Source organism: Loxodonta africana, chromosome 3 (assembly GCF_030014295.1).
Source record: "Loxodonta africana isolate mLoxAfr1 chromosome 3, mLoxAfr1.hap2, whole genome shotgun sequence".
NCBI classification, from domain to species: Eukaryota; Metazoa; Chordata; class Mammalia; order Proboscidea; family Elephantidae; genus Loxodonta; species Loxodonta africana.
Window position 1 is genome coordinate 70,003,077 of NC_087344.1, and position 27,611 is coordinate 70,030,687.

Sequence of the window (27,611 nt, forward strand, 5' to 3'; positions counted from 1 at the left end):
CGCAGCCTGTCTCCTCTGGTGAACTTCTAATGGGGGAAAGCTTCCCCACCGGGGCGCCGCCTCACCCGCCCCCAGCCCGCGGCGGCAGAGGGCCTTGGGCACCGAACCTGGGGCGCCCCGCGCACCCAGCCGTTGCATTTGAAACCCACAAAAAGAATTCCACCGCTCGATGGCAAGGTCGTGAGAGCCACTGGCAGGCAAACAGGCCAAAGCCGCCTCGCCCCGCCTTCCGACGGAAACAGCACACTTTTAAGGCGTAGGGACCCTTCCTGGTGCCCATCCCCGCGTCCCGGTTCAGAGGACGTGGCAGGTGTCTGCTGGAGGTGCTGGGGGCGGGCTGCGGAAGGCCGCAGAGCGCGCCCCAGACTTACCCGCTGAAGTTTTCTTTCTAGAGGGCGGCAGAACAACCCCTGGAGAAGGGTACAGGCGGGGGCTAGTGGGGCGAGCAAGAGGGGTCACAGCGGGGGGAGGGAAGGCAGGGGCCGTTGGCCCTCAGGCTGCGCGGGGGTCCCTGGGAAGGCGGAGCTGAGACTCTAATGGTGGCCTCCTGCCCCCACCGTGCCTAACACGGTGCCAGGCTCTTAACAGGTCATCCGCTGGCTTAGTGGGAGAGAATGGGCTGAGCCCCAGCAGCCGCAAGGTGCCAGGGGTGTGTCGCAAGGGGGGAGTGTCAGGGACTGTGGGGGAGAGCCAGCCTTCCCCCTCCAGCTGTTCCCAGATGTCATTCTGCCCGCCCAGGCGCCTGGTTCCTGAGCTGCCGGGGATTCCACGGTTACTAAGCTACTGGTTTTTGTTGACTTTTAAGTATTTTCTTCTAAGAGAGAGGGGGAGGGGGGCAAAAGTCAGGAAAGAGCAAATAAAAACAAATCACACAAAGCTCCCCCTCCCCAAAAGAAAGCTCTTCACTCACCACCACTCACACCCAAATCGAGGGCCTCTGAACATAGTCACCTTGCTGGAGCAACAACCAGACAGAACTGACCTGCCTCTGCCAGGCCCCATCCTCATCTCCCTTCCTGGTGAATGAGGGGTAGTGGTGGATGGTCCCCCAGTCTTCGAGCTCTGGGTGGACAAAGGGGCTTCCAGAGAGAGAGGAGGAGCATGGCCAGTGGGAATGGACTCCCTTCGTCCTCGGCCCTGGTGGCCAAGCCTCCCTCCGCCCTGGGCCCATTCCCCAGATACATCTGGATCCACCATGACACACCCCAAGACAGCCTAGACAAGACCTGCCATGAAATCTGGAAGAGGGTTCAGGGCCTGCCTGAGGCCATGCAGCCCAGGACCTGGACGGAGCAGCTCTCTGCCCCCACGGCTGGGACTTCGAGAAACAATGGACTTGGCTTCCAAGAACAGTAAGTGTCTCCCTGCTTGGATGGTACCAAGGGAAGAGGGAGGAGATGAGACCTGACCTGCTGGGGGAATGTTCTGGTCCATCATTAAGTCAGGTTACATCCTAAAGCTATATACTTCTCCTCCCCAACCATGGTCTTCGTCCATGCTTTAGAGAGAAAAGCTGATCATGGCTGTGGATGAAGGATCAGGCCAGGGCTGTATTCCAGGCTGCCTCTTCACCAGTCCACTGAGAGAATATGTTTTCATTCTAAAGGCAGACCTAAACCAGATTTGTGTCTGAGGTCCTTGAAAAGCCATCCTAGCCAAGGCCGAGGTTTAGGTGGCTATCTCTTTTGAAGCCCATGGCTTTCCCCAGAGTCAACCAGAAGATCCTTCCTTCTTCCCATCCCTCAAAGGCTGGGCATTCACACAGATGAGTCTGGTAATTTTAAATCACATCTGGAATTCCCTAATACAGGGAGCAGCTGTCCCATTCAGCCTCCACAGAAGCCGCTGCAAAAACTCACATCAAAATATTTACTGGGAAGGCATTGACATATTCAGAGGACATAATAGAAAATTAAAGTGTGGAAAGATGGCTGTAAATAGCCCATTTCCTAGATAGGGAATCCTATGACTGGGAAATATGGAGCTCAGAGTTTCTCTAACAGAGCAAAGTTGGGCAGATATTGTTGGGGATGGAAAATCAAAAGGAGAGGGAGGAGCAGAGAGGAAGAAGGGACCTCATTAGAAAAAGAACATAAATCCAGTGTGGTTATTTATGCCACCGTTGAGCACTTCTTCAATGTTTTGCATCTTCAAAGTGGACTGCAAACGTTAACTAATCCTCCCAGAGTCTCTATGAGGCAGATATTAGTGTCCCCATTTTACAGATGGATTATGTGTTAATAATTAAGTGCTAATAAAGACTAAGTGATAATTAAGTGCTACCGATCCCAGCACATGCTCCGGTTCGGTTCAGAGATGCTGTGGAGTTGGGGAGCCATTCAGGCAATTATCACTGCCTCTGGATTCAGGGATTTCCAAGCAAGAGCTAGAAGAAAGGCAAAGTGTAACTGCTACACAGATCTGCCCTGCCTGCTGCATTTACCTACTTGTGGCAGATGAGGGTGAAGGACACTGTGGCTATTACTGTCTCCCCAGCCACGTGCTCAACACGACATGGCTCTGATGGGACTGGTCCTCCAGTGATACTGAGCCCCTTGCCCCTGCCATAACCATCTGCTCAGGGACAGGGCCTTGGCAGAGGGGCTTATGGGGCTCTGCTGAGCTCCTGATGGCTGAGAGTCAGTAGCAATTTCCAGTAGATGGCACCCTTTCTGCCAGGTCACATGGAGTTAATGGAGACAGACTCTAGTTCCAGTCTGTAGGTGGCCGACAATGGAACTGGTGCACTTTTGGCCAGTTGCTTAACTTCATTTGGCTTTGATTTTCTCATCTGCAAATTGACGATGATGTGCCTTGCCTTATCCACCTCAGAGGTGATAATGAGTATCAAATGTGATGGGCTACAGGAAAACAAAAGATGCATTATACAAATGAAGGCTGTTTTTACTATGTGACTCTTACGATTTGGGTTGTTACTGTTGTTGGCTTCAATCTGGGGTTTTCAAAGTATGTTCCATAGACCCTACAGTGCTTCAGGGCCACCTTGGAGCCAAGTGCCTGATTTCTGGGTCCCAGACCTCACTTCGACAGAGCTGTTCTGCTTTTATCTGTTTTCCTTACTGGTGTTCTGAGTAAGGCTGCCTTGGAAAAAGGGGTTCTGCTGCTGAGGAATGAGTTAGGAAACCACTGGCTTAGATGAATGAATGATATCATAATCGTAAAGATCTCAGCCAAGTAGAACAAAAAGAGCTATTACTGAAATAAAGGCAGGGTGAAGGTGGAGTCAGATAACTCTGGTTTCAGATAACATTGCAGCCCAGGGGTGACTGCAGGATTCCTGACTTCTTAAGTTCACGAAATCTTGGTTTCCTCATCTGCCAAATCAAGATGATGATTATGCATTTCATAGGGTTTTTTTGGGTTGATTAAGTGGGATATTTAAAAATATGAGTTGGAGTTGACTCAACGGCAGTGGGTTTGATTTTTTGGTGGTAATAATTAGGTTTTGTGAATTCCTAATATAATGATGATAATTGCTTTACATCCACAATTATTGTGAGGTAGGTACTATTATTAAACTCTCCATTTTTATATTTTTCATTATGTAAATTTTCAAACACATAAAAATAGAATAGTATAGTGAATGTCCACATATCTGTCACTGAGTTTCAATTATTATCAAATCGGTGCTGTTCTTATTTCAATTATCCTCCCCCCATTTTTAAATCAGGATCCCTGGTGGTGCAAGGGTTAAGCACTTGGCTGCTAACTGAAGAGTTGGCCTTTGAACCCTGCCTCCTCTGAAAAAGATTACTTCTGTAAAGATTACAGCCAAGAAAACCGTATGGGATCGTCCTACTCTGTCACATGGGGTCGCTGTGAGTCAGAATCGACTCATGGTACCCAACAACAGCAACATTTTTAACTGAAATCCTTTTCTACAGAGAAGGCAGCTGAGTTTCAGAGGGGTTAATTTCCTTGCCTAAGATCCTACCATTAGGAAGTGGTGGAGCTTCAAAATTCAAACACAAGACCATCTTAGTCACTATGCGATGTTGGCTGTCTTCCCCCAAGAAATGAGGCATCTTTTTGGACAGTCAAAATGTTTGGAAGTTCCATGTTTTGAATGATCTCACACAGATAACATTTCAAATTCAGAGAGCTGTCCATGGGATTTCTGGGATGGCGCCAGGCTCAAAAAAACACCTCTCAGCAAATCTTTCCTCTGCTTAATTTGTGATGATATTTTCTGCTAGTGAAGCAACTAGACAAATAAGTTCTAGCACACTTGTTAGCCAGAATTCTGTCCCTATATGTCATAGAAACCCAGACATCTCAAGTTTGAAAGGGATTTTGGAGGCCATCTTCTGCTGCTTGAATCCCTTCCCCAACATCCTTGCTAATTGATTATCCATTTGTATACTTTCTTAGATGGGGAGCTCACTACAGAGCAGCCCATTCTCTTGCTGTGAGCCCCGAGTGTCAAAACATCATTGTCTTCCTGCAACTGAAATCTGCCTCTAGCAATCTAATACCAGTTTGTCCAGATTCTGTCTTTTACAGTTCCAAACCAAATCTATCCTCTCTTTCCCTCAATAGCTCTTTAGATACTAAAAGGCAGCAACAATATTCATCCTTGAATTTCTCTTTTCTGTAAGCTAAATATCATGCTTGATAAAGTAGAGGGTCCACGAAAAAGAGGAAGACCCTAAATGGGGTGAACTGACACAGTGGCTGCAACAGTGGGCTCAAGCGTAGCAACAATGACGAGGATGGGGCAGGAGTAGGCAGTGTTTCTTTCCATTGTACCTGGGGTCTCTGTGAGTTGGCACCCACTCGACGGCACCTAAAAACAACAACAAGGAGAAAGAGATAGAAAACAAGTAAATAAATATGATAATTTCAGAATATAAAAAGAACCACATTCTCGTTTGAGGAGACAGATGATAAACACATAAAAATAAACAATTTTATTTGCTAACTTCACATAGCAATGAGGGCTCATATGGAAATAAACAGTAAAATAATAGAGAGGTCCTTCTGATGGAATGGCCAGGGACAGGCTCTCTGAGGAGAGATATTTGAGCTGAGACCTGGATGGTAAGAGGGAAGCAGTCAGGTGAAGATGTGGGGAAAGATGGCCAGACAGAAGGAAGACAAAGTGCAAAGACCCTGAGGCGGGAGTGAACTTTGACGGGGACAGCATGGCTGAAGCATAGTGAGTGCTGGGGACGTGGTATAAAGCGATGTCAGAGACAGACAGGGGCAAGGTCATAGAAGGCGTTGGGGATCACTGTAAGGAGTTCAGATTTTATTCGGTGTTTTATGGGACTCCCAGTTGGAGGTTTTTAGGAAGGGGGTGTAACATGATCAGATTCACTGTTATTTAAAGATCTAGCCGGCTGCTGTGTGGAAATGGTTTGTAGAGGTGTGAGAGAGGAAGCTGGGAGACCTTTAGAAAGATCCTGCGAGAGACCGCGTGACAGCTGATGGCGGTGGTGGTTGGACAGGGTGATCGCAGCAGTGATGGAAAAAGTGGGGGGATTCAGTGTATATTTTGAGAGGAATGAACAGACTTACCGATGATGGTTTGGGGCATACATGCAGACATTAAGACTGAAGCAATGTTTTTGGCTTGGGCCACTGATTGTGTGGTAGTGTCGTTTACTCAGGTGGAAAAGAAAGGGGGAGAAATGGGCTTATAGGGGAAAAATCAATAGTTTTGTTTATTGGCAATTAAACCCTGAAATCTTGCTTGTTCAGTTATCTTTTAATTAGTCTTAAATTTGGGCTTAGAGAATTGTGTGCAAGCAATTCACATCCTAAGATTACTTATTCATTCACTCCTCTCATTGCTAAAACTTCTCAGCCTCAGAATGAGCAGAGTTGGGGCTTTGGATTTGCTACTGACTCAATTGCCCTGACTGTGTATTAATTCTTTCACTTATGGATTGCCGCCATCTTGGTGCCAGGCTCTGGGCTGGGTCCCAGGAATACAGAGACAAGTAAGACAGAAGCGTTTCCCTCAAAGAGCTCCCAGTCTAACAGGTGGCATGGACACAGATATATTCAACAATAATAACATTCAACTAATATTTATTGTGCGTCTATTATTTGCTAGACACTGTGGAAAACATACAGTGGTGAAAAAGATGGTGACAGACTCTGACCTCCATCATGGCCTGCCAGTGTCTTGAGAAAGACAGACCACACCATATTATGATAAGTGCTCTGACGAAGTGTCCAGTGCCGTGGGAGCACACAATGGGGCATACGACCTAGTGTTGGGGCTCAATGAAGGCTTCCTAGAGGAGGCTGAAGGGTCAACAGACGAGGCCCCTGCACCGTGAGTGTGATGAAAATTCTCCGGGAGCACATGATGGTGTGATCAGTTGTAGCTGCAAAGGTCCCCATAGCCGATGACTCCTGAGCTGAGTCTTCAGAAGAGAGAAGGAACAGCCTATGGAAAGTGTCCAGGAAACACGGGGAAGGAAGTAGATTTCTCTGGAGGTGGAGTGTAGGGAGTGGGAGGGTAGATGAGAGTGGAAAGGTGGCCTGGAGCTTTCTGGGTGTGGTCAGCTTTCCAGGCTGCTTCCAGACCCTTGGTCACCACCTGAGTACTACTCACCCCTGGATTGCCAGTACAGACAGAAAGAACTCAGTTGGCCTCATTACCAGTCAGACTCAAGTGGGAAGATAAGTCTGCAGAAAGAAAAGAAGCCCTTTAAGCATTAAAGAAAAAAATGAATTCCTGATTGTCAGCCTTCAGGGGATTCTCTGTGATGAGAATGAAGATGACTGTTTGTATCCGCTTTAGTAGATCTTCATCATTGGCTCCCACCAGCCGGTCCCCCATGCTCGTGGAGCAAGTGAGACTTGGAAACCCAAGGTGCTGTCTTCGTTTGAATCACTCTCCTAACACACTGATTCTTTATGTTATTTAAACAATTGCCTAAATAAAAAGAAAAAGCCCTACTTTTCTGGAAAAGTTGATTGGAATATATACCTACTTTTATTTATTTATTTTTAAAAAGCTTGAAACCTGGGAGGGATAAGGACAAGACTCACAAATGGAAACTCGGACTGATGTTCTAAAATGTCAGCCAGCTCCGAAGATTTTTGGAGTCTCATGTTCTAGGCTGGCATTTTTCCCCTTTGAGAGGTCATACACTTCTTTGAGACACTAAGGAAAGCTGCTGTGTACCCCTTTGCCTGAAACACATACTCACTTCCTCAATATTTAGTGAGTGATTTCAGATAACCCCTGGGCACAGGCTGGAATCCTGTGCTCCCAGACCCAGGACTTAAGTATCTCCTTCCTTTGAGTTTCCCCAGTGCTGGGTTTCAGCTTCTTCCACAGCTCCAATCACGCTGACTGGCATCCATGCATCCCCCATAATTTTTTGTCAAGTGAAATAGTGCATGAAATAGTGCTGGAGACAGAGGCTCAGGGCCACCCTGACCCTTCCCTCCTTCAGTCTCCTCTCACATCCTGCCAGTCAGCAAGCTCTGTCCCTTCTGCCTTGTAGGTGGCCTTTGACTTCTTCCCTCCCTTCTTTTTCACTTCTGCTACTCACCTCTCATCTCATCCTGCTGCATCTGGTCCCTTTCCCTCCAGACCACCCTCCATCATTGGCCAACTTCCCCTTCCTAAAGTACAGGGACAGCTCCATTCCGACATCTTCTAAGGCTCCCATTGTCCTCTGAACACTTAGGCCTGGTCTTCAAGGACTTCTGTAGCTGGCCTTGCCTGCATCTCTAGATGACATTTTGCTGCTCTCCTCCACGCTCTCTGTAAATCAAGATGAGCTGCCAAGAGGCACACGTCTTCTTGCCTTTGCTCAGGTTCCTCCACTACCAGGAATGCTTTTTCCCCATATCTCTATCGGAATCCTATCCATCCTTTAAGACTTAGAATAAGTGCATCACCTTCTGGATTTTTCACTGCTCACCTCATTCAACATTTTTTCTTCCTCGATCTTCTTGTTTTCCTCTTTTTAATTTAAATGAAAAAAATTATATCACACCTCCTTCCTAAGGACTTTTTTTGTTGTTGTACTATAGGTGAATGTTTACAGAACTAGCTTTTCATTAAACAATTAGTGCACATATTGTTTTGTGACATTGGTTACCAACCAAATGACATGTCAACACTCTCCTCTTCTCGATCTTAGGTTCCCTATCACCAGATTTCCTGTCTCCTCCTAACTTCTAGTCCTTGCCCCTGGGCTGGTGTGCCCCTTTAGTTTCGTTTTGTTTTATGGGCCTGTCTAATCTTTGGTTGAAGGGTCAACCTCAGAAGTGACTTCATTACTGAGCTAAAAAAGTGCCCAGGGGCCATACTCTCAGAATTTCTCCAGTCTCTGTTAGGCCAGTAAGTCCGATCTTTTTTTGTGAGTTGGAATTTTGTTCTACATTTTTCTCCAACTGTGTCTGAGATCCTTTACTGTGATCCCTGTCAGAGCAGTCGGTGGTGGTAGTCAGGCACCATCTAGTTGTTCTGGATGGACTCAGTCTGGCAGAGGCTGTGGTATTTGTGGTCCATTAGTCCTTTGGACTAATCTTTCCCTTGTGTCTTTGGCTTTCTTCATTCTCCACTTAAGGGTTTCAAGGTGATTCAGATACAGTAAAATAAGGAGGCAGGTAGATTAGAATCCTAGCAGACTCCCTAGCTGTATAACCAAGTTATTCAAACTTTCTGAGTCTCAGTTTCCTCATCTGCAAAATGGAAAAAGTAATAATGACTATCTTAAAGGATTATTATAGAGGTTAATGAAATAACCTATGTAAATCTCACCTAGTACCATGCTCATCATCATCATCATCATCATCATCAACATTGTTATTATTAAAAATAAAAAGGAGTTATGAAGAATGCTATGGGGAGACAAGGCTCGTACGCTAGAAGGGAAATGACTCAATTGAGGACAGAATTTGTCTTTGAGCTCCTTGGCAGCCAGGGCAAAAAGGAGGAGCATGACAATTGGTTTCTTATCTAATAAAAGAAAGCATATGAGATCATTGGGAGGGACAAACACTTCCCTGGCTCTGAGGACTTCATAGTATGGGTCTTTATGTGAGGGTGATTGGATGGAAGAGTCAGTTTAGAACCAGCTCTCCTTTGCTCAGTGACCAGAGGGGAGAACACATGTCCAGATCAGACCTGTCAGTGCTGTCTTGGCATGGGATTCCTGATGACATGGTCACCTGGCATGCATTGTTGCCAGATGCTGGCACCATCTGCACATGTTGCCGCCTTGTGGCAACACCCTCCTTCCCCATTTGACCATGAGCTCCTTAAGGGCAAAGGCTGTGTTCCCCCAGTGCCCAGCCCAGTTCCTCGCACTAGGTGCCTATATGGTGTGTATGAACTAATGAAGAAGTGAATGAATGGATGAACATGAAAATATCACCCCAAGGAGGGTGAGGCCCAGAGATGGCCAGGATCCAAGCAAGGGGTCATGGTTATCAGAGGAGTAGAGGGACAGACTATCAGTAAGCCAAGACATTGAAGGTTATTTTTTTTTTTTTTTTTTTTTGCTCCTTCTGCCTCAGGCTGCAGAGAAGGGAACTGATCTTTTCTTGAGCACCTCATATATTCCAGGCACTATATTTAAATTTTCTTTTTCTTTCATTGTATTTTCCCTGGGTGGCACAAATGGCTAAGCGCTCAGCTACTAAGCAAAAGGTTGGCAGTTGAAATTCACCCAGGGGTGCCTTGGAAGAAGAGCCTGGCGACCTACTTACAAAAGATCACAGCTATTGAACACCCTGTGGAGCACAGTTCAACTCTGACATACGTGGGGCAACCACGAGTTGGAATTTACTTGATGGCAACTGGCTTGGTTTTTGCTTTATATTTTAATTTTCTGTTTTATTTCATTGTCTTAGCAACGCTTAACAGTGGATGTTTGTGATTACTTCCGTTTTACAGATTAGGAAACTGAGGTCCAGAGAGGTTAGGCACCTTGTCCAGGATCAAACAGCAAAGAAAGGGTAGAGCAGATATAGGAACCAGGTGGGGCTTCAAGGCCTGAGCTCATCCCTGGACACCAAGTGCTCTCCAGAATAGCTCTTTGGTGTCTGCTTAGCACCAGAAGCCATGAGTGGTGAAGGAAAGATGAATCATGATTAACGTTCCACTTCCCGTGTCCCCCTTTTTAATTTAATTTTATGGTTTCGGGAGCTCTGTCGCAGGTTGTGGGAACCTGCAGAGATGGGCCACCAGTGGTTTGCTTTAATCCCCTTTTTAATATCTTTGTTGCAACGTTCTTTCCAATTCAGCTCCCAAGTCACGTTAAAAAAATACCTCTTCCTTAGGGTAAGCCTTCCCTTATTAAACAGATTCAAATGAAAAGTTTTAAAGATAATTTGAACAATAAGAATCACTCTGTAGCTCCCAGCCGAAGCTCCTTTATTGCTGTATTTATTCCCCAGCATTTCCTGTCTCATTCCCCAGCTCACTGAATCCGTCACCCCCACCCCACCCCTTCCGGTTCTTGGTCCACTCACACCTGCTCCCTTTTTTTTCCAGCTCCTTCTTTCCCCTCCAGTGGGAGGGGAGCCAGAGAGAGGGAGATGCCGGAGGTGACCCACTTGCACATGCTGATCCTGCCTCCTAAGGCTGCCCCATCCTGCCCTGACCGACAGGCAGGGAGTTGCTGGAAAGCATCTAAAGGGAAATGCCCACTGGGTTGGGTGTCTCCAAGTGCACCATTTGCATCAAAACTTGGAGGGGGGAGTAAAGGGTGTTCAAAATGCAAATACTTGTGTCCCATTGTAGATCAAGGGAATGGCATTTCTCCAGGAGTGCCCAGGAATCTGCATTTGAAGCAAGCCTGCAAGTGCCTTCTGCATGGGTAGAAGGCTCTGTGATACTTTGGGGATCAAAGACAATGGAACCTTAGGCTTTGGGCACAGCTTTGACAAGGAGGCATGGAAGGAACAAGACTGACATTTATTGAGCTCTAAGTGTATGCCAGGAACATTTAAAAAATTGAATTTATTATGTGTCAAGAACTGTGCTGGGAAATTAGATTAACAAAATGTTCAGGCTTGGCACTCAAGGAGCTGAGAGACTTCACAGTTTTGATCCCCTCTAACCCTGGTAGCTATCACCATTCCCATTTTGCAGACGAAGAAACTGAGATTTTGGTGACTTCTCCAAGTTGACATCATTAGAAAGCCCAGATCTGGGATGGAAATGGGGTCAGTGTGACTGCTAAGTCTGGCTTGCTCTCTCACACCACGCTGTCTCTCAGGCTGAGCTGCTAACATTTGCATTGTGCTCCTTACAATTTACCAAGTGCTTTTTTTTTTTCCACAGGCATCATCTCACTTAATCCTCATGACAGCCTGTGAGCAGGAGGGGGGTGAAGGCAGGGAGGCCAAACCTTTCCGAAAGCCCTCTCCCCACACCCCTGCCCCCTGCCAGAGAGGCCTCAGCACACAGAGCTCAGTGAGTTCCCACCCCTACACTTGGAAGAACTCGGTCAGGGCCCTTAGCCTGTCCTTCCCAGGCTCCTTTTCTTCCTGCTGGACTTCCCCCAGGGCTGTGTAGTAGTGAGGGGGCCCTGGTGGTTCAGTGGTTAGGCATTTGGCTGCTAACCGAAAGGTCGGCAGTTCAAATCCACCCGCCACTCCTTGGAAACCCTATGTTCTACTCCGTCGTGTAGGATCGGTATGAATCGGAATCAACTTGATAGCAACAGATTTTTTTTTTATGGAGTAGTGTGTGTGTGTATGGATGTGTGTATGAGTGTGTGTGTGTTTGTGTATGTGTGTGTATATGGGGGGGAAGTCAGTTCGGTGACTCCTGGATCAGGAGCAGAGGGAAGATAGAAAAAGACACAAGGCACAAAGCAACTCTGACATGTCCCTTCCCTGCACAGTGGGTGCTATGACATATGCCCTGGGCGACAAAAGATTGATTTCTCAGCACCTTTGGTGCTTTGCCATCCTTCCCTTACCCCTCTGCTCCCCTTACCCTCTGCAGGTCTGCCCACTGAGTTCTGCCTTCTCCTTCCTGTTTCCTGCTTTGGCTCCCTGGCTTCTGGCCTGCTCCACAACTGAAGGAAGGGAAGTGAATTGCAGGTCACCCCATCAGAAAGGACAGAGCTGGTTTCCTGACTGCAAACCTCCTGCTCTTCCTCCCACCTCCCTGTTTTGGGAAGTTCATAGTGGCAGCTAAGAGTAGAGCCTTTGGAACCACGTGGACCCAGGATCCGATCCCACTCCAGTGCTTACTGTATGGGATGAACCTGAATAAGTTTTTCAACCTTTCCAGGTCTCAGTTTCCTCTTTCTAAAGCAGGAATGAAGATGCTACCTATCCCTCACGGTTGTTGTGGGGACAAGCGCCAAGTATAATACCTGGCATCTAGTGGAGACATCGCAGATTCTGGCTCTGTCCTCAGTCCCCTCCTGTCACTCCTCTGGACTGCTTCCTGGGGGAAATAGCCCTCACACACGGGGTCAGGGCCTGTGACTTCCCTGCTGAAATCTTTCCAATGGCTTCCCTTTGCATTTAGGAGAAAATTTCTCAGCACGGCCTCCAAAGCCGGCATGATCTGACCCCTGCCTGCATCTCTAACCTCATCTCATGCAACTCCCCCCTCCCATTAATGTGCTTCTCCCATATGCAAGTCAGTCCCACCAACGCATCGAGCTCTTTCCTACTTCATGACCTTTGCACATGCTGTTCCCTGTGTCTGAAAGCTCTTCCTTGCATTCTTCACCTGGCTAAATGCTTATTATCCTTTAGGACCCCTTGTAGATGACACTTCTTCAGAGAGGCCTTTCTTTATCTCCTAACTTAGGTATGTACCCCTAGTATTCTCCCGTATAGCATTTCACTCTTATTTTCAGAGCACTATTTTTTTATAGTCTAGTGGTTAACAGAACAGGATCTGAGCAAGATGGCCTGGGTTCAGCTGCTTTGTCCTTTTTAATTTGTGACATTGGGAAAATTAGTTGACTTCTGTGCCTTGGCTCTTTAATTTATAGAATCGAGATAATTTTATCTATCTATGTCAGTTAGCTTTTGATATATAGCAAACCACACCAAAGTTTAGTGGCTGAATACTACCACTCTTTACTTGAAATTCACCTCTGTAGTTTGGCATTTTGGTCTGGGTTCAGCTGGGTGGTTCTTCTGGGATGAACTGGACTGGGCTGAACTTGGCTCATGCTCACCCACACATCTGTGGTCAGCTGGCTGTTGGCTGAGAGACCTTGGAGTTTTCCCCCATGTGATGCGGGTCATGCCAGGCTTGTTCACATGGAGGTGGCCAAGTTCCAAGAGAAACAAGTGGTTGAACTCTAATGCCCAAGAACTTTTCAAGTCTCTGTTTGCTACGGTATCAAGATGGGAGGGAGCTGCCAGAGGGTATGGGTACAAGAAGGCGTGTCAAAATGGGGGCCATTACTGCAATCATTCCATTGCTCTACCTGTTGGGACTGTTGTGGGTTTTAAAATAAGATTTTTGCATGTAAAGTGTTTAACAGTGCCTGGCATATTAATTAGCACCTGAAGAATGCTAACCTTTATTATTATTTTATTTAGTAAGATGTGAGGCTTAGAGATACCAGGCAGCATGCGCAAGATCTGGCCACCATTAAGTGTGAAGATTTGCACCCAGTTTCCACCTCACTCATGGGCTATGTTGCTCCACTCTACCCAAGCAGAGAAGTCAGAGTCTCACCCAAAGCCATGAGCTCAGTCTGTGGATGGGCCACAGTTCAAGGCCAGGTCTGTGCCTGACTCTGAAGCCCTTCCCTTCCTTTGCTTTTCAATCAGCCATGTTGCCTGGGCACCGGGCCTGGGTACTGTGTTTGTCGTCTATCTGAGATGCTATAGCTGGAAGAAAATATTTGTTTTGGTGTCCTCCTCCAGCACTAACAATTTTCTGCTTGCATTTTTCTGTTGTTTGGCTCAGATGAATAGCAGTTTTCATCTTTGCTCTGTGTTATCATGTACACAGAACTGCTGTCGGGGAGCTAACAGCATGCTTGCTTAGTCATTACTCTGGGAAGGGGTGCCAACCAGTCAATAGCCTTCATTTTCATACAACTCTGTATACCACAGTTGCAGAAATAATGCACGGCAATCCAAGTCCAGAGCCACCATCGAACACCTATCATTTCTGGAGGTGGGCGAAGCAGAGGTGGCAGCGGCTGGAGCCACCGCACCAATTCAGTCTTGCTTCCTTCGTCAGGAGCCTGGAGCTGAGTGAACCTCCCTGAATGATTCACTGTGATAGCGTCTGTGAGAGATTTTATGGTTTTTACCAACCCGAAGGAGAAAGCAAATAGCACGGGAAAGGTGCCAGGACCAGTAAAACTTCTTAGGAAGGGAAGAAAAAAGGTAGACTCCAGGAAAGGCAAGTGAGCAGTGTGATTTTGACCCTGGCATTAAAGTTGTGGCGGGCTTTAAAGATCTTCCTGTGAGCTCCAGGGTGGTCGCTGGGAGTCAGTGTGGGTTCTGTGTGGGCCTACCCACAGAGATGTCTTGCAGAGATTGGAGGGTTCGGGCTAGGCCAGGCAGGATGTTTAGTGTCGTGTGGTCAGCTTGCAGGGATGCCAGACCAGAGGTGGGACATGAGATGGGAGGCCAGAAAATGCTACCAAAAGCCCTACAGGTTGCAACCTGTGGAAGGTGTCTGGCAGCCCTTGGGCAGGAAAGGAGCAAGAGGGGACAACAGGGAAGCCAAGAGCTCCCAGACATGGAGAAGGGTAAAGGCAAGTGAGCTTGTTCATTCATTTATTTAACAAATATTTATTGAGTTGGGAGTTATGTGCCAAGCACTGTTCTGAGCCCCTAGACCTCTGTCATGAATAAGATACTGTCCCTGCCCTCATGGAATATATATTGTTGTGGGGAGTATAGACTTTATCCACAAGAAAATATAAGGTAGTGATAAATACTATGAAGAAAATACAGATTGGTGGAGTAGAGAATGCCTAGCAATGGGGGAAGAGATACTTTAAAAAATGGGCAGGAGAGGACACTTTGCAGAAATAAAACTTGAAATGAGACCTGAATGATGAGAAGGACCCATCCATGGGACGATCTAGGGGGAGAGCATTCCAGGTAGAAGGAAGAGGACGTGCAGAGGTCCTGGGGCTGGAATGAACTCGACATTTCAGGGAATAGAAGTATAGATAGAAGACCAGTGTGGCTGGATCATGCTGAACAAGGTGGAGCCAAAGAGGGAGAGGGAGACTGGGCCAGCTTGTGTAGTGCCCCGTGGGTCATGGAAAGGAGTTTGGATTTAATCCTTCCTGTGATGAGAAACCGCATGAGGGTTTTAAGCAGGGGAATGGTTTGATCTGAGCTCTGAGAATGTCCTACCTCTCATGCAGTTTTCCAGAACAAATAAGAATGAATCTTGTTTTCTTGGGGGTGGAGAGGGCCGGGTAGGGGTGACACTTGATCAGGGAACATCTAAATATGTAGTGGGTCTCGATTACAGAAAGGTATTTGACAAAGGCTCTCATGGAGAACTGGAGATGGGGTGATAGTCACTGGGTTGATTTTGTTCCTCCAGTGTTGATCCAGGATTACTGTCAGGCTGGGAGGATGGTCTCTGGCAGGGTCCCCACGGCTTTGCCCTGATCTCTTTCCTAGTCAACATTTCTATCTGTAAATTGGCAGAAGACCCAGAAGACGTAGTCCTCAGACATGCAGCTGACGCGAAGCTGTCAGGGACAGCTAATGCTGTGGATGATGGGATCAAGAATGACCAGGACGATTCTCCACCAGCTGGAGAGATGGGATGAGAGCAGCAATATTCATGACTGCATTCAGATTGGGGAGTAAAACCAGGGAGAGAGGGGAGACCTAGCAGATAACCATTCCTACAAAAAGGAGGCCCAACATGGTACTGGAAAGAAGTTAATGAAGGTAGATGGACCCATCCGTATCCTCACATCAGCCTCTTCACTTTCTCAATAGCAAGGCCCTTAGCCTCTTCCAGGGTCACTTTTCTCATCTGCAAAGTGGGACGATACTGCCTGTTGCCCAGGGATGTGAAGAGGATTCAATGTGAGGATATATGTGGATACCTGGCTTCCGGTCTGGCCTGTCATGGGCACATGCAGGCATAGCAGGAGTTTGCAGAGACTGGTCCTGGGAAAGGCTGGGTACCCTGGAGCAGCCAGTCAGGGACACATACAGGGTGCACAGCCAGGGTGGGGGGGTGCTGCTGTTTTTGGCACTGTGCCCCCCTTCTGGGAATGCCAGGTTTGACCCCTATGATGTATCCAGAGGAAAAAGACCAGAACACGGAGGAGTCTGGAAAAACATCCCAAGAGAACCAGTGTGAAAACCAGGGTAAATTCGTAACGGAGGAAAGAAGACAGTTACAAGTGGGAGGGATACAAGTGTTTTCTCAGATGCTGAAAGGGCTTCAGTGGGGGCATGGAGAACACCTGTACGTCATTGCTCTGGAAGGCACACTAGTGCCGATGAGCGGAAGCCGTGGAGAGGCATATAGGGGTTCATCGTAACTAAGATCCAAGCCTAGATGATAACCTTGGATTAATTATGCCAGGAACATTTACTGAGGGCTTACTACCCACCAGGCTTGTACTAAGTCTGCTGTACAACTTATCTCATATAATCCTCACCCTATATCCTTGTTAACGGATTAGAAGGCAGCTTCTGAGGAGCAGAGCTGGGATTCACACCCTGCTCCTGTTTGTTCCTCTCTGCCAGCCTGATTTCCAGGAGGGAGAAGGGTAAGAGTGTCCTCTCAGATGGTAAAAAGGGACTGGTGTGGATTTTTTTTTTTTTTTTAATTGAATGGGAACCTCAGGGCCCTATGGGTCTTGGAAGCTGCTTTGATTGCCACTTGGGGCTTATACTTTAAAGGGTTCTGCAGTGAGTCTCTTGCGTGCGTGTGTGTAACATTTTTATTATTTTTTAAAAAGAAACCAAACACAGACAAAAGTAGGGCGAATAGTATATAACATTTATGTGCCCATCACCCAGCTTTAGCAATTATCAATTTATGACTAATCTTGTTTCGTCTACTAACCTCCCTCCCATCTCCCCTCTCCCCTTGCTGGATTACTTTTAAAGCAAATCCCAGGCACACTTTTATCTGTACACACTTCAGTATGCATCCCTATCTAAGAGATAAGGGCTCCTTTTTCATTTTTTTTTTTTTTAAGTATAACCACAACAGCATTATTAACAATTTTTAAAAATTAACATAATGATAGGGAAATCTTTCAAATTCAGAAAACCATTGGTATATAGCTTGCTTTGCAAGATGTTTTTTTTTTTTTTTGGGTGCGGGGGGTGGGAATTAGTCCTTCAGGTATCTGGTTTCTGTGACTTGGGGCTCACCTGTTTGAGGATGACAGAGAGGAGGAAGAAGAGGGGGAGCCTAAAATGTAGGACCATGGATTGGCAATCTCTTGATTCTGAGTGTTCCCAGGGGGCACAGCAGTGAGAGTTGGGCCTATTTATAGACCTAAGTCTAGACACAGGAGGGAAGCAAGAGGAAGGGACTAGCAGAGAGGGCAGGGAAGAGACAGAGGATGGAAGGAAAGAGAAAAGAGAGCAGGAACTAGCCTTGTCTCACACACAGTCTTGATGGCCCTCAGGGAGTGTGCCAGGACCAGTTCACACAGCTGTGCTCACAGCCAACCTCTGCTGAGGGTGCCCTACGTGCAGGGCACTGTGCTGTGCTGAACTCTATACATGGGCACCTCACCATACCCCCATGACCACCCCATGAGCTGGGTGCTGTCAGTGCCATGCCCATCTTACAGGGAGGACCCTGAGGCTCCGAGGGTCTGCCACGAAGTAAGCGGTGGTGCCAGGGCTTAGCTGGAGTCTGCTTTTGCCTGATACTACTTCCTGCTTTCAGGTGTGTCATCCCGGTGAGGTTATATGCAGGGCTGATGTTCAGGAGGTGCAGCTATGTTGGTTGTTAGGATATTGATATGCTTTCATATCTTTGGTACCTAGTTCTTCCCCAAGCTTCCCAAGTGCCCTGGCTTCCCAGCCCCTCTCGCAGGGTCCCCAGGGCCTCATCAGGATCTAATAACTAAAGGGTTAGTGCCTGGCCCAGCAGGAAGCCTCTAAGACTAAGCCTGTGTCCATCCTCATGGATTGTCAGATGCAGTGACTGTTCCCTTAGTTCTTTCTGTGGTGACACATGAGTCGTCATATGCCCATGCAGTCTGCACATATGTGCATCACACACGTGTGTGTCTGTATCTGTGTGTGCGCAAGTGTTTGTGTGTGCTCATTTACCAAGAGCATTACCAGGAAGGCACTATGGATTCTGCTTAGAGTGTTTCATATTCAGTGTTTGTGAGACTCATTGTGCCCTCTGAGCAGGTTGTCAGAGCAGGAATGTACACTGGGCCTCCCTCCTTTCTGGCCCAGGCATGGCCCTGGCTTCCTCCCCAGCTGCAAATATTAAGCCACAGCAACTGAGCTCCACTCCTGGGGCCTTCTTAATTTCCTTCTATCTCTTCTTATCATCTTCACTTTTTGTACTCACAGGGGCGCGATGCTTTGCAGTTTCCAGAATGTTCTAGGTAGACCATCTCATCTGCCCCTCACAGAAGCCCATTGAGGCGGCATAGCAGATGGTTCTAAGCTGGGTGGCTAAGCTGGGAACACCATGGAGGAAGGTGCACCATTGCCGAGGCTGCTGGTGGGCAGGCTAGGGGCTTGAGCCAGGCCAGCAGGATTGCTACCCCACAACAATGTAGATCACAGAGTCCATGGGCCCGTCAGTTCCCATCAGGCTGGTGCTGGCCATCACAGGTCCAGTTGGGGGTGCAGGGGTATAAGGTACAGGTAGATGCCAAGGTCTTAGATCCAGGGAAGTCCTTGTGAATCAGCTGCAGGAACCAACTGACTACTGGTATGACCCAGGAAGAGGGCCCAGTCCAGAGGCTGTGATCTGGTCAGAGCGCTATACCAACCAGGGTGGACACTAATCCATGGGGTCACTGTGTGGAATCCGGGATCCAGGGGCCCAGCCAGGCTGACTCTTGTATTGCCCTTGGTCTGTGCCAGACACTGTCCTCAGTGGCTTGCACCTTCATAGCTCCCTATGAGGAGGGCCCTATAATGTCCCTGCTAATCAGTTGAAGAGACCAGGGTGCCGAAATGCTGAGAGACCTGCCAAGGGTCATATAGTGGGGAAAGAACAGCAGGTGTGATCTCAGGCTGCTCACTCTGCAGTCCCTGCTCTCATTCGGCCCTTCTGCAGAGAGGAGATGGGCTGCACTAAGCCCTGGCCCCCAACCCCTTTAGTGCAAACATTCCCAGGGAACCACCTCTCTAGCCTTTCATTGCCTCAGGTCCTGGAAATGACCAGCCAGGCAGGATGGACTTGCCTCAGTTCACCCAGCAAGAGGTAGTATTGGGAGAGAACCTGGCATCCCAATTCCCAGGCTGTGTTCTTTGTACTATAGCCCACTGGTGGCCTGCAGAAATCCTCTTGGAAGTCCACTACTTGTTCGTACATCTCTCTTGAGACCCCAATAGGTTTCTCTCATCTGGAAATATGTGTTCTTTCAGTCATGCTCTCATCTTTTTTCCCTGGTACCTGTTCCCTGCTGCAGAGCAACCGCTTGGCAAACTGGCACTAAAACCTTCTGTCTTTCTGACCTGTTTGCAGAGCACCAGAGCTCAGCAGTGGCAAAGATGAGATCTCCCTGTTGGTGGAGCAGGAGTTCTTGAGCCTCACCAAAGAGAACCTCATCCTGGTCAAAGAGAATTCGGGTGAGCTAGAGGCCCCTGGTGGCACTCCTGAGGGGACGAGAGTGCCGACTCCCTGCATTCTTGGACCTCCTCTGGTGACGGACAGCACTGAGCTCCCAGGAGCCTCCATCATCACCAGTGACAAGCTTCTGGAGCAGAAGGTGGCCACATCCATTATTGGAAGCCGGCAGAACTGTGACTCTGCCATGTCCACAGTCACGGGCATCCTGCGCTCTGCCAAGGTCAAGAGTGCCAAGGTGACAGAAGATGGGGGTCACGACCTAGGCACCTCCAACTCGGAGATCAGCAAACTTCTGGCCCAATTCCCACTGAAATCCACTGAAACTAAGGCCCCCGACAACAAGATGGTGCTGGAGGAGACGAAGGTCATCAAGGACTTCCTGCAGAACAGCATGTTCAGTGGCCCTGGACTCAGGGAGCCCGCAGGGCTGGGTCCGTTTCTGCTGCTGCCACCCCCGCCTCCTCTTGCACCCCTGGACAAGCTCCCTGAGCTCCCTACTCAGAAGAGGCAGCTCCCAGTGTTTGCCAAGATCTGTTCCAAGCCTGAGGCAGACCCTGCCATGGAAGGGCACCACTTGATAGGTGAGTGTGGCCTGAGGGAGCAGGGAGAGTGAGTGGGTCTGCCAGGAAGCCCATCAGAGCTGCAGCAAGTGCTTGAAACACCACTGTGCAAATTAGGAAAAGGCGGCCCCCCTGGTGGACACAGCCCCCAGGTGTGTAGGTCTACAGGCTGTATTCAGCCCCATGTGCCTCCTCCACTGGATGCTCACACAGGGCATGGCTCTCATAAGCATACATGGAGGCCCTGGTCCAACATGCTTTGAGAAGAAAGAGAGGCACCATTTGGGAATTGGCTGATATTTTGAATTCACCAGCTGTCTAGAGTGCATTGAAAGAAGGGTTTAGCCCAGCTGGATTCAGAGTGAAGCTGCAGCGGGAGTACTGCCGTCTAGATAGGAAAGAAATATTATTGGCAACTGGGATTATTTGGTTTCCAGTGGAGTCCCATGGAGGCACCTATTCTGGCAATGAGGACTGGCCCTCTGTGGCTGGGACAGGGGGATGGATGGCTAAACTCTCCAGGAGCAATTCAGACTGTTGGCTCTGGGACGTGTCCCCTGATACACTTGAAAATTGCATTCCTATCCATAATTATGGAGCCTTCATCCTTTCCATTAAATCTAGTCATCTCCCACATTTCCCCCACCCCACTCCCAGGATTCCACATTTCATGACTGTTCTGATCCAACCACTCAGGCTGGATAGCTCGAAGGCAGACTGATGGCAGGGGCATATGCCTACAGTTGGTAGTGAGTAGGAGGGCAGATCATACCCAAGTCAACCAAAACAGGTTATCCCCGGCTGTGAGCATGGATGATAACTAAGGGATGCCTGTATTGGGAAGGGTACAAACCCATTCCCCCAAGAAAATAGGCTCAAGCTTACCTTAGAGAACATTCTGGAGCATTGTAGGAAGGCCAAGGAATTAGAGCTATGAACGGGAAGGTAGACTCTGAGTTCCGGGCAGGCTGAGGGGATCTTTGGGGATAATGAGCTGTGGGTGTGAGAGGACTGAGCCGTGCCCGGAGAGAAGGGACTTTCCTTCCCACGTCTTTCTTCAAGAGGGATATGTGGGTGCCTCTCTGTCTGATTGGGCTGCTGGGTTTGAGGCAGTCCTGCCATCCCCACCCTCCCTACTGTGTGTGTGTACATGTGTGGGCAAAGGTGTGCCAAGGGCAACTTTGGAAGTGTGAGTGTATTTGTTAGAGGAAACTGCAGGTATGGGTACATTGAGTGTGTCTGTGTGTACAGGTACATGTTTGTGCATGTCAGTCCTGTGTGTGGCTGTGTACATGCGAGTGCATCAAAGGAAACTACAGAATGTGTGGCTGTGTGTATGTGGGCTGTGCAGGCAAGCATGTTTGAGGCAACTGTAGGTGTGCGTGAGAGAATCTCTGCAGGTGTGTAGGTCTCTGGGGAAATGGCTATTATTAGTGAGTATTATTATTTCAGCACACTGGCTAGGGGCTAAGCTCAGCAACCAGAGAAACTCTTGGAAGAGACTCTAGGGACACGTTTTGCTATAAACGTCATTTTCCCCTAAACTGGTTCAGGCTAGAGAAGCTCTTCCCTTTGCTGGGATGATGCTAGAAGGGTAGGCCCAGTCCTGCCTAAACTTGGCCCTACATGCGGTTGGGCCAGGGTGGGGCCAAGAGTTGGTGGGATCAGGTCCACTGCCAACAGATAAGATTGAGCACAGGTCACCTGATCAGGTTGCTAACAGAGGGGTCCTAGGTGCCTACTGTATGTCTAATGTGGTGCTCAGCCATCCAGTGGGGCAGCCAGGTTCTTAGGCAAGCACTGTGGAGACCTTCAGGGACCTTCAGGCTAGGCAAGGAGTAAAGGGGCGTACAGGGGAGGGCAAGTCCCTCTTCCTTGCTTCTACCACAGCAACGCCTTGAAAAATAATTTTATATGCATTTCCCCATACACACTCTTAATTTTAAGAAAGAGCTCCATTGCTAAAAAAGAAATAGGTGTGTGGAAACCACTGCTGTGGAGGATCCCACGACGGCCCAGACAGGGTCCTCGTGCTGGAGAAATGCTCGGTGTATTTGGAGAGAGACCTGGACCTGGCACTGCCCATACCTCTCTCCCACACTCTGGCCATGCCCAGTGACTCGTGTGTGCCTTTCATGCTTCCATGCCTTTCTTTGCCCATAGTTACCCTGCCTGATGTGCCTTCCTCCCCCGTGCCCCGGCATGTAAGGCCTTGCCGAAACCCTACTTCCTCCTGGAAGCCCTGTGGCCTTCTCAGACAGAAGCTGTCTCAGCCACCCTCTTCTCCCACTGTGTTCCTCTGTCACTTCACAATCCCCATCTGCTTTGTCCCAGAGCTATTTCTGGGTACGTCTCTCTCTTCCCCTTATTGTGAGTTCCTGCAGGGAAGAATCTGGCTCTGATTCATCACAGTGTCCTCAGCCCTCAGGTCAGGGCCTGGCATTGAAGAGTGAGCACTGGCTGAATTGCCTACAAGCAATGAGACAAGAGTGTAGAACCCATGACGAGGGGCCTGACTGTGTGGCTCAGAGCATGTGTTCCGTAGGAATGTGTGTATCTCCATTCACCCATGGGCTCCCTGAAGTCAAAAACTGTGCCCAAGCCTTCTTCGCATTGCTGGTATCCAGCACAGAGATAGATGGGTGGTTGGAAGGAAGGAAAGAAGGAAAAATGGGAGGGAGGAAAGGGAATAAAGAACGGAGGGAGGGAGGAAAGGGAATAAAGAACGGAGGGAGGTAGGAAGAGATGAGGGGAGGGAGAAAGGAAGAAAGTCAGGATGGAAGAAAGGAACAATGGAGGGAAGGATGAATGAGTGGGTGGAAGGAAAGAAAGAAGGAAAAATGGATGGATGTTTGGACTGTTGAATGGATGAATGACTGGAAGAGGAAGGCCAGGATAGGCAGTGGTCAGGGAAAGCTTCAGTGAGGAGACTGGGGTTGGATTTGACTGGGAGGAGGGAGAGGAGAGAGTCCCCCAGAGTGGTCTCAGCTTCCAGTGTGTGCTGTGGAGAATCCATCACTTAGTTCACAAAAAGGTGCTCCCCACATCCAGCACTTGCCCTTCCCAGGGCACTGAGTCAGTTTCCCCTTGCTCTAGAACGGAACCCTGGAGCCAAGGAACTGACCAGGGGTCGAGAGAGCCTCTTCCTCAGTCAATGGCCCCAGAGCCGGAAGGACAGCTGTAGTGAGGAGGGTTGCAGTGACCCAGTGGGCACCATGTCCATGGCCCTGCCAACCAAGAAGCCTGCATGGCCGACTGAGAAGAACCTGCTCTATGAGTTCCTTGGGGCCACCAAGAACCCCAGCGGGCAGCTGAGGCTTCGCAGCAAAGTGGAGATGGAGGGGCTGGAGCTGAAATGTAAGCTGACCCTACCCAGGGAGGGTCTGCAGAGGGAGGGAGTCTGGGAACCCTCATAGTCCCCTGTAGTGGCTCTGCCAGCAAATGGCTGTCTCATCCAAGGGCAAGTCACTGTCTTTCTCAGGGTATCAGCTTTTAAATTTACGAAATGGGGAAATGCCTTTTTCCCTGTTTCTTATTGGGAATACAATTGCTAGAGAAACACGGTTGGCTTTCAGGGGTCACATGGGCATTATTAGTGGTCAATTTTGAATACAGTCCCGACCCAGCATGTATCATATTCTGTCAAGTTGCCAAAGAAGAGTCTATAGCTTTATATTATTTTTAGATTGAGATTATTCATGCCCCTGATTTCTCTACCTTGTCCTTCTACAACTGACTGTTTTAGCTAAACCTCCTTTCCAAAAAAAGATATCAATACAGGGGAAACTGAGGACACTGTTCTAGTTCTGGTCACAGGACATCTTGTAGAGGGAGAGATTCCTGGATTCATATCCTGAAACAACAAAACCTCATTCATTCAGACAAATTTGGGGCCATGCCAAGCTGAGCTATATGTTTTAAAAGATTATTTAAAAAAAAAAAAAAAAGTATTCCCATATAGATACAATCACCTGTGCAAGGTTCAAAGTGTTGCCAAGTATATGTCTTTAGCAGGCCTGCTTTAGTAATTTGATAAGAATGAATTCTAGTGGCATTGCAATTATTTGTGGAAAGCTGGATTTTTCTCAAGCACTTGAAAGAATTTGGTTTTGTAAGCAGGGGAGATGTAGTCCTAGTGATCTGTTTTATTGTATTCCCTTGCTAAACTGCCTCCTTCATTAGAGAATGATGGAAAAAGAAACCCCAAACCAGACCATGTTGGGGTTTTCACCCATTCCAAATTGGCAAGGTGGAAACTAATTATGTTTCCCCATAGTCAAAAATTCACCGGAACTTTGAAGAACTCTCTTAGAGCTCAAGGAACCTGACCTCTATGAGAACATTGATTCCTGGGGCAGTTGTGGTGCTGATGGCACCCTGGCCCTGCCCTGCCTCAGTCACCGAAACACTTTCCCTCTCCTGTGACTTACAGTTAACCCACCTGTAACAGTGGCGGACAAGAACAACCTCAAGTACACAGGGAACGTTTTCACCCCACGCTTTGCCACAGCCTTGACCTCAGCAACCCTGAACCAGCCACTCTGGCTCAACCTCAACTACCCACCTCCGCCGGTGTTCACAAATCACTCCACTTTCCCACAGTATCAGGTAAGCGTGTGGGTACTGGGCCTGGCTCCTCACGTGGCCACCCATCCAGTGTGTGACCACGGAGGAGGGGTGGTTTGCAGGGGGCCTATTTCATAAAGAGCGTTTATACATTCCTTGAACTCCATCTCTACATTCCAGAGGCTTCGCTGGAACTACAGTAACTATCAACTTATCAGTTCTTTTTTCGTTGTTGCCACGTCAGACCGGATCGTTTGTTATACACATACATATACTCAAATACATATGCATGCAAATATACACGTGTATTTCTGAGTTCCAGTTCAGCCTGTGCTGTGTATTCCATATCTGCGTTGCTAATTTTGGCTGGCTACGTGCTTTGCACAAAATTTCTCTTGGGATTTCTGGAGAGGATGATGGAATAATTCTTGTTACCCACCTGCCTCCTGTGATTTCCTTTAAAGTTGGATGACCATACATCCTAGATTATTTGGGGCAGTCCCAGTTTAGGTCTTTTGTTCGGGCATAATTAAAAAAGCACCCCTCTCCTCTCAAGTGTCTTAGTTTGGACAATAAATTATATGGCCACCTCATTTAAACTACTTTTCAAAAAAATCCTAAGATATATATATGTAGACACTTGCCATTTCAACATTCTACACGTACAGTTTAATAACATTAATTACCTTCATCATGTTGTACAACAATCACTGATATCCATTTCCAAATTTTTTCCAGCACTCTTAACAGAAGCTCAGTGCCCCCTAAGCAATCATTTCTTTTTTCGTTCTCTCTGCCACCCGTAGTAACCCCTAATAAACTTTGGTCTTTATATATTTGCCTAGTCTAGATATTTCATATAAGCAGAATCATATAATATTTGTCCTTTATAACTGGCCTTTTTTACTCAGCATGTTTTCAAAGTTCATCTGTGTTCTAGCAGGTATCAGGACTTCATTTCTCTTCATGGCAGAGTAATATTCCATTGCATATATGTACCACGTTTTGTTTAGCCATTCATCTGTTGATGGACATTTAGGTTGTTTCCATCTTTTGGCTATTGTGAATAGTGCTGCCAGAAAACCTGTTGCCGTCGAGTTGATTTCTACCCTTAGAGACCCTAGAGGACAGAGCGGAACCGCCCCATAGGGTTTCCAAGGAGCAGCTGGTGGATTTGGACCGCCAGTCTTTTGGTGAGCAGCTATATCACTTAACCACTGTGCCACCAGGGATCTGAATAGTGCTGCAGTGAACAACAAAAAGATAAGCTACCCAATTAGAAAGTGGGCAAAGGACTTGAATAGATATTTCACCAGAGAAGAAATACAAATAGCCAACAAACACATGAAAAGATGCTCAACATCATTACTCATTAGGAAAATACAAATCAAACCACAATGAGATACCACTTCACCCCCATTAAATAGCCATGATTAAAACAAACACACACACAAACAAACAGAAAACAACAGGTGTTGGAAAGGATGTAGAGAAATTGGCACCCTCATTCATTGTTGGTAGAACTAGAGAATGGTACAGCTGCTGTGGAAAACAGTTTGGCGGTTTCTCAAAAAGTTAAACATAGAACTACCATAAAAAAACAAAAACCAAACCTGTTGCCATCAAGTTGATTCTGACTCATACCCAGTAATTCCACTCCTAGGCATATACCCCGAAGAATTGAAGGTAGGGACTCAAGTAGATATCTGTATACCAATGATCACCCACTAAAACCCACTGCCGCCAATGATCACTGTAGCATTATTAAACTGCATTTGCCCAGTGTTAGCTCGCATCAGTTAAGGTGGCTTGGCGCACATTCTTGGTGTTGGGTTCATAGCTAAAAGGAAAGTAGTAGCCAGATACAAAACCAAAAAAACCCAAACCCATTGCCGTCAAGTCAATTTGTCAGAGTAGCATTGCCCCATAGGGTTTCCAAGGAGAGCCTGGTGGATTCAAACTGCCGACCTTTTGATTAGCAGCTGTAGCGCTTAACCACTACGCCACCAGGGCTTCCGGCCAGACACAAAGGGATGATGAAATATTTGTGGTGAGGTTGGGAATTTTACTCACAGAACCTATTTATGCAGGGGAAATGTAGTTTCTTTATTTTGTCTATTTAACTTAATATCCCTTCAGAAATGCTGCCAACTGGGTAGAAGGAGGGAGAAATTAAATAAATGTCCACTCTGGTTTAAGCCTTAGTCCAATCCAATAACTTAAATAGTCCCTTCTGGTAATGCTCAGTTTCTCCAGGAAAGATGCTCAGTATCTTAGGTTTCTTCCCTTACCTGGCTCCTCTCCAGAATGACATGTGGGTGTATGGGGAGTGGATAGGAACTCAACAAGCTTGTGGGTCCAGCTCCTTGGGAATCCCCTGCCTCAGGCTTGTCCGGCAAAGCCTGGAGAAGGGAATAGAGGCATATGCCTGACAGTTACCTTGTCCTGACTCCATGACCCTTCCCCTCCTAGCACCCCTTGGGTCCTGTGATAGTTAACTTTATGTGTCGACTTGGCTAGTCTGTGGTTCCCAGTTGTTTGGCTAAACAGTAACCTAGTTGCATCATGGAGTAGTTACCTGTGGTTAAATTAGTTGGCCTTGGGCAGAGCAGGTTACTTTCCATAATGCAATCTAATGTATTGTAATCAATCAGTTGAGGCCATATCAGTGTAGGGTGAATCTTAAACCTAATCACTTCTGACTTATAAAAAGACCAGAACATACACAAACACACGTCGGGGAAGACTGATGCCGTGTGAGGATAATC

The 27,611-nt window shown here is 47.6% G+C and overlaps 1 protein-coding gene across 1 annotated transcript in view; it reads left to right on the forward strand.

Moving 5' to 3' along the window:
- Positions 1-474: 474 nt before the first annotated feature.
- C3H1orf94 (chromosome 3 C1orf94 homolog) overlaps positions 475-27,611 on the forward strand; it is a 42,245-nt gene continuing 15,108 nt past the window's right edge. Inside the window, exons 1-4 of the mRNA XM_003415480.3 lie at positions 475-1,352; positions 19,613-20,298; positions 23,374-23,634; positions 24,710-24,885. Coding sequence (XP_003415528.2) covers positions 1,024-1,352; positions 19,613-20,298; positions 23,374-23,634; positions 24,710-24,885 — 1,452 coding nt within the window. The 5' untranslated portion in view covers positions 475-1,023. The remainder of the gene's footprint in view (positions 1,353-19,612; positions 20,299-23,373; positions 23,635-24,709; positions 24,886-27,611) is intronic.